This window comes from Chelonoidis abingdonii, chromosome 2, assembly GCF_003597395.2.
Source record: "Chelonoidis abingdonii isolate Lonesome George chromosome 2, CheloAbing_2.0, whole genome shotgun sequence".
In the NCBI taxonomy this organism is placed as follows: Eukaryota; Metazoa; Chordata; order Testudines; family Testudinidae; genus Chelonoidis; species Chelonoidis abingdonii.
The window spans coordinates 248,688,727-248,695,524 of record NC_133770.1 but is presented as its reverse complement, the minus strand read 5'-3'; the positions used below and the strand labels follow the sequence as shown (position 1 = coordinate 248,695,524).

Below are 6,798 nucleotides of genomic sequence, written 5' to 3'. Positions count from 1 at the left end.
CCAGTTTAGTGTCATCTGCAAACTTGCTGAGAGTGCAGTCCACACCATCCTCCAGATCATTAAGGAAGATATTGAACAAAACTGGCCCCAGGACTGACCCTTGGGGCACTCCACTTGAAACCGGCTGCCTACTAGACATGGAGCTGTTGATCACTACCCATTGAGCCCAACCATCTAGCCAGCTTTCTATCCACCTTATAGTCCATTCATCCAGCCCATACTACTTCAACTTGCTGGCAAGAATACTGTGGGAGACCGTGTCAAAAGCTTTGCTAAAGTCAAGGAATAACACATCCACTGCTTTCCCCTCGTCCACAGAGGGAGTTATCTCCTCATAGAAGGCAATTAGGTTAGTCAGGGATGACTTGCCCTTGGTGAATCCATGCTGACTGTTCCTGATCACTTTCCTCTCCTCTAATTGTTTCAGAATTAAATCCTTGAGGACCTGCCCCATGATTTTTCCAGGGACTGAGGTGAGACTGACTGGCCTATAGTTCCCCGGATCCTCCTCCTTCCCTTTTTTAAAGATGGTCACTACATTAGCCTTTTTCCAGTCATCCAGGACCTCCGCCGTTCGCCATTAGTTTTCAAAGATAATCGCCAATGGCTCTGCAATCACATCCGCCAACTCCTTTAGCACCGTCGGATGCAGCGCATCCGGCCCCATGGACTTGTGCTCGTCCAGTTTTTCTAACTAGTCCCTCCCTATGGAGATCATAGAAAGATCCTTTAGATCTAACCCATTCCTCCAGTGCCCTGGAAACCTCCTCAAATTTAAACCCTTCCAACACCATTGCTAAACTGCTGGAGTGCAATCCTTGATAATAAAGTTACGCATATCAGCTATTTATTACCTGCTCCAGATGAATGAATCTGAGTCACAGTACCACTATGTTGAGATTCCCTCCAAGACCTCTTTCCACTTGGCTTCCCAAAAAACAATTCAACTCCAGATTTTCCCACTCAGCTATCTTAATTTTGCATACAGCAAAGCTATGCTGAGTTGATCAGACTCAAGCGTACAGAGTAGATATAAGGTGTATCACACATCCAAATTTACACAGAAAACCTTTTTATATACATTTACAATAAATGCAATGCAATGTGTAAATTGCATCACGCATTTTGGGATTGGCTTGGTTACTTTGTGACATCCCTGCACAGCATGCTCCCTTCATATATAACCTGATCTTTACATTGCAGGTTTCTCTTGTCCATTGTTCCAAGCACTGGGTGTTCCTGCCTATCTTGGCTAGCACAGGATCCTGACTCCAGCATACTGCTTGTTAAATTGCTATTTACAACTCAGTCTTCTATGCACCTTCCCCATCACGCCCATCAAGAAATGAGGCCAGTTACTTATGTTAGGGTAGGCCTACATTTGGCTCCTTTCAAGATTCAGCTCTGCTTCAAAGCAAAGTGTCCTCAACATTAACAAATATTAATAAGATGTTACTCTTACCATCTTGACTGTAAAAAGGCCAAACTCCCCAGAAGTGTCCTCCATTTGCATACATGCAAAATGTTTTCATGAAGTTTTCAAGCATTATCTACAAGCACATCTGTAAAAATGGGTTTTGTGAGAGTAAGTTCTAACTTCTGTACAAGTCATCCAAGATAGACTAGGTATAAAAGACTTCTGCATGATTTGCTACAGGAGAGGCAGCTGAGAGAGGAGGAAAGCACCTGCGGTACAAGGAGGATTTCTGAGCTAGCTTGTGAAAAGGAGAAAGAACGACAATTTGAGATGGAGCTCACTTACCTGAAGAGACTATTGCAGGATGAAAGACAGAAGGCTTTTACTGCACAAGAGCAGGTATTACATATTTGTTTTGAGTTTTTCAAATTAATTGCACTAACTATAATACTCATCCAATTGCATCTGAACACCTTTAAAGAGCTGAAGTTCAAGTAAAAGATTAAAATTTCCTCCCTTGCTAGTTTTCTAATTAATATTTCCAACAAAAATTCTAAGCTCAAAAAGGAACTTAAAAAAAATCAAAACCTAACTTATGCAATTGATAACAGGTTGCCAGTTTAGGGTTACATTGCATTAAAATAGCTCTTGTATGTTAGAACGGATGGTGGAGTTGTACAGCGCTCACGTTTGAAATATCTAGACTCAAGCACAAAAGTTCAAATTCCAACAAGACTGACTCAGTCCCTTAGCCTTCCAAAGTAGATAATCTATGTGTACATTCTGCAAATATTTTGGGATCCTTTGATATGAAAGAAAGTTGTACAAGTAAAGAAATACAAAATTTCATTTGCAATTATAGCATATGAAATTAGTGCAACTGTACTACAAAAATATACGAATGTATGGAAAAATACTATAGTCCCACTGTTTGAGAGAGCTGTTCCAAAACAGAATTCAAACCAAAAATTCTATCAAGGTAGGTATTTTTTGGGTTGCCATTCTGAGCTCTGTGAATTAATTTGGCACTCAAAAGTATTCACTGAATAATTTGCAAAACAACCTGCAACTTGTTCCCTGAAAGTTTAGTCCAAAAACTGTCTCAAGCTATTCACTAGTATTTCCTATGAGTGATTGTAAGTCTTGATACAAATGAGAAACCAAGACAAATATTTTCATGAATATCAGCAGCATCCTCAAGTTAAGAGCAAGTCAGATAAGAGCAATATATGCTCAAAAATATTTACAAGTCTGTCTTCAGTTATTTGACTAACTCTAGATTAGTCTAATCATATTTGTATGCTCATTAGTATAAGTTTTGCCACTATCAGCTCAGTTTGAATATTATGGAGCTGATTTTCATAACTGCACCTGCACAAATGTGTATGCAGTTGTCATCTTCAGTTACTGCAATTGGATACAAATCAGAACTCACTGTGCAAGCAAACATCTTTATTTGGACATGCAATCATACTAATGTATGAATTAGACACATGTACAATTATGAGAATGTCATTTTGAAAATCATTTGAATTGCAGGTAAAGTCAAAGGTATAAGTTCTCCCACACGTTGGGGTGGGGGGGGGGGGAGAGAAAGACATTCAGAAACAGCACAGAAACACTAATACATCATATAAAACTAAAATTTTTGTGGGGAAGTTATTTAATAAGGATTGCACTATGTCTAGCTTCTGACAATTCTGCTGTCTATCCAACACCTTTAAATTGCTTATTTTATACATCTAAACTTAAAAAATCCCTAGGTAATGCAAAGGTGACTGGACAGTACAAGATAGCACTCCGATCTCCCTAAAAAAGAAAGCTTATTTGTTGAGCACAGACCAATGGTTCTCAACCAAGGGTCAGGAGGACCCTGGGGGGGCCATGAGGTTTCAGGGGGGCCACCAAGAAGGACTGGTGTTATACTCGCTGGGGCCCAGGGCAAAAAGCTGCAGTCCCACCATATGGGGCTGGGCCCTGGGCCCTTCCACCTGAGGCTGAAGCCAAAGCCTGAGAAACTTAGCTTCCTGGGGGCCCCTGTGGCATGGGGCCCCAGACAGTTGCCCTGCTTGCTACCCTCTAATGCTGGCCCTGGCTTTTATATGCAGAAAACTAGTTGATGTGGCACCGGTGGGCTGTGGAGTTTTTAATAGCATGTTGGGTCGGGGAGGGCTTCAGAAAGAAGAATTTCAGGGAATTTTTTTGGTATATGGTAATAATGTTTTTTTTCTCCACTGGCTGTTGACTTTCTCCCCTATACGTTTTAAATTCTTGCATTGATTGTAGATGGTTATTACATTATTCCAAATGCAAAATATTAAGATTGCTTCTACCCTCCTACAGAAAGAAGGCGATGGCCACCATTAAGTTAAATTGCTGAGCAATCTGACACCACAGGAAATGAAATATCAGTTTGTTAGTGCTTCTATAGCTCATCTTAATTCTGTCATTACAGTTGGTATGGCAACACCCATTTTTTCATGTTCTCTGTGGATATATATCTTCCTACTGTATTTTCCACTGCATGCATATAATGAAGTGGGTTTTAGCCCACAAAAGCTTATGCTCAAATAAATTTGTTAGTCTCTAAGGTGCCACAAGTACTCCTGTTCTTCTTACATGCTTTGGAAATTTAAATGCAAAGTAAGTCCATTCATTGCATCAATAGGTACTACGTCTCCAGCAAGAAAGGAAATCTGTAAATCTAAATGGACAGTCACTTCAGAGCCAGCTAAAAGATTTAGAAAGGAGATGGTCAAGAGCTCAACTGGAAAATTCAAAACTGCAAACAGAAAAAACGCATTTAGAAGAACATATTTCTCAGTTACATAAACAGGTAAATGAATTCACTGCTTCTTAAAAAAAGAAGCAGTAGGAATATTACCCTACAAGTGAGTCACCTTCCTTATTATGATGAAATTATAGAAAAATATGAAGTGGCAATTTAAACCACACTTAGTTACAGACAGCCAAAATTCTTTTTCCCAGGCTCATGTCAAAGTAAAGTAAAGTAACTCCCAGCATTTCTTATTTACACTGGTGTAAAATCTGGAGTATTGAGTCCATGGCCTCTTATTGTAAGCAATGCAGGTAGCAACACCTGTAGTTACAAGATAGGGTATTATGGAAAACTCCAAGTTGTTTTCAGTTGCTTATAATTTCACCAAACTAACATTTTGAGTTTTCTGATGGCGTCTACTCAAGCTGAATTTTTGGGGGAAATTTTTCAGCAAAACCAGCCCAAATGCTTTTCCGAACAAGGTTGGGAAACACCGCTGTAAAAATTTAACATGGGAAAAACAATTGTTTAGTTGAGAAGCTCTAGTGCCTCCATGCTTTGCAGTAGGGACATGCAATCTGGCAAGGGCCGTGTGTCACACTTACCACGGATGTACCTGAGATGTTTTGAAGATTGTCTATAAAGTTTAAATAAGGTTAGTTGTTCCTTGTGATAATAGGACACCTGTTTTCGTTTGAACCAAGCCACTAACCAAAGCCAAAAAATCTGATTTATAAATGCAACTTATGGTTGCTGGGTTATCAGTCTGTCACAACATGTACACGATGCAGCATACCAACAGTAATTGCCATTACCAAATCAGACCAGTGGTTAGTCTAGTCCAGTATTTTTTCTCTAGCTTTGAGATCCTTGGATTTCTTGTACTTTTCTAAGTAAGAAAGTCTGCTTCTAACAGGATTTATGGTTCACAGACTTACTGATAAGGAAGGCTCTAGTTTTCACATCCCATATACATTCCATGCCCTTTTATCTCATTCAAAATAAAGACCAAATTCAAGGAAGAAGCTGGGCAAATTGATACCTTTTATTGTATAGTTCTGTACATAACTCCTTTACTTGTCATTGGAGTGTTGTCTTACTCTATATCCTCTTTACATAAGCATGTGAACCAAAAGGCCAGTATACAAAATAAGGGATCCATTATAGATAAGTCCTTTCAGCAACTTGAAAGGAAAAATTACTCAAAGTTTGACACAAGTAGGATTAAGTGTTATGGCTTAGTTGATATAATTTTAGGAACCAGTAACATTTACAACAATACATAAACTAAACTAGTGTAAATCAAATTTCACCCTAGAATAAAGTTTTAGGGTAAGGTGTCTTCCTAGGCCTTAAATTGTATTATATAGAATTAAACGCTAATGTCTTTTTCCTTTACCTAGATTTCTGAGAAAGAAGATGAAATGAGTCGCATGCTTGGACATGTTAATACTATGTCCTATGACCTGACTACTCAGAAATCTCAAGTGGAAACAGAACATAGCTTGCAGAGAGAATGATGGAAAGAGTTCTCCAATATTCTAACAGCATACAAGCCACCTGCTAAATGAGCTCTATTTAGGGAAGTAGTTACTGAAAGTGAGCTAACCTAATCATTTTAAAAATGAAACTAACAATTAGTTCCTTAAATTCCCATTGTATGAAAAAAAAAGTAAAGTGTCCTGATGCACCTATATAAGGCATACTGCTCTTCAAGAATAGTATTCTGCATTTCTACATAGCAAATGAAACTAGATCCTATCAGAATCACTTGGAACCTGGGGAGATGGGCTAAGAACATTGAATGGAGACAGCATGCTCAACCCTTGTGAAGCTGGCTTCAAATTAATTAAAAAGCAACCCATTTGGCCACTTCAAGGAGTGGTATTTTTGTAATTGCACAGGTAGTCCCATGCAATCATCACTTTTGTCCTAACCAACGTGACAGGCTCTGTCATGAGCAGTCAAGGCTGATTACCCACTCTGGCACTTGGCGTGCAAAAGGTGGGGGCCTGCAAGGAACCTAAAAATTAATATTGGCCACTCCAGGCTTGTATTAAACTCCCAAGGTTACAGCTTCTCCCTGACCTTGGATGGGTAGATGCTGCCACCATCCAAATGCAAAACCCCTTGGAACCCAGGAAGGCACACTTTGAAATTCCTTCCTGTGGGGTACCCTCAATCCCTTTCACCCTTCCTCCAGGGAAGAGCTGAGAAAGAAAAAAGGAAATTAGCTGTTACCCCCAGCTAATTAAACAACATATGCACAAACTTCTTAGGATTCCAAAAACCCAATCCTGTTCTTTAAAATGGTAAATGTTATTAAAAACAACAAAGAATGAAAATACACCTGGAACTTAGGCTTTTGCTAGATTTAAAAAAAACTTACAAAAATTAAACATCAAAAATAACCTTCTTGAGGTCCATCTTAAAGGTTACAAGCAAAACAAAAAGTATTTGGGGTTAGCACAAGCCAGTAAGAAATAAATCTAATCACGTCTTTCTAAAACACTCCTGATCTATTTGCATGTTAAATAAGTAGTTGTAGATACGATCTGATGATTTTCACATCTGGCCTTCAGCTTCTCCTATCCTAACTGTA

General features: G+C 39.0%; 1 protein-coding gene across 1 annotated transcript in view; it reads left to right on the top strand.

Moving 5' to 3' along the window:
* The window catches only part of LOC116816683 (uncharacterized), a 63,338-nt gene extending 56,927 nt beyond the window's left edge, over nucleotides 1-6,411 (top strand). Inside the window, exons 9-11 of the mRNA XM_075063087.1 lie at nucleotides 1,658-1,816; nucleotides 4,086-4,253; nucleotides 5,600-6,411. Of these exons, the coding sequence (XP_074919188.1) occupies nucleotides 1,658-1,816; nucleotides 4,086-4,253; nucleotides 5,600-5,716 (444 nt within the window). The 3' untranslated portion in view covers nucleotides 5,717-6,411. The remainder of the gene's footprint in view (nucleotides 1-1,657; nucleotides 1,817-4,085; nucleotides 4,254-5,599) is intronic.
* The last annotated feature ends 387 nt before the right edge of the window (nucleotides 6,412-6,798 follow it).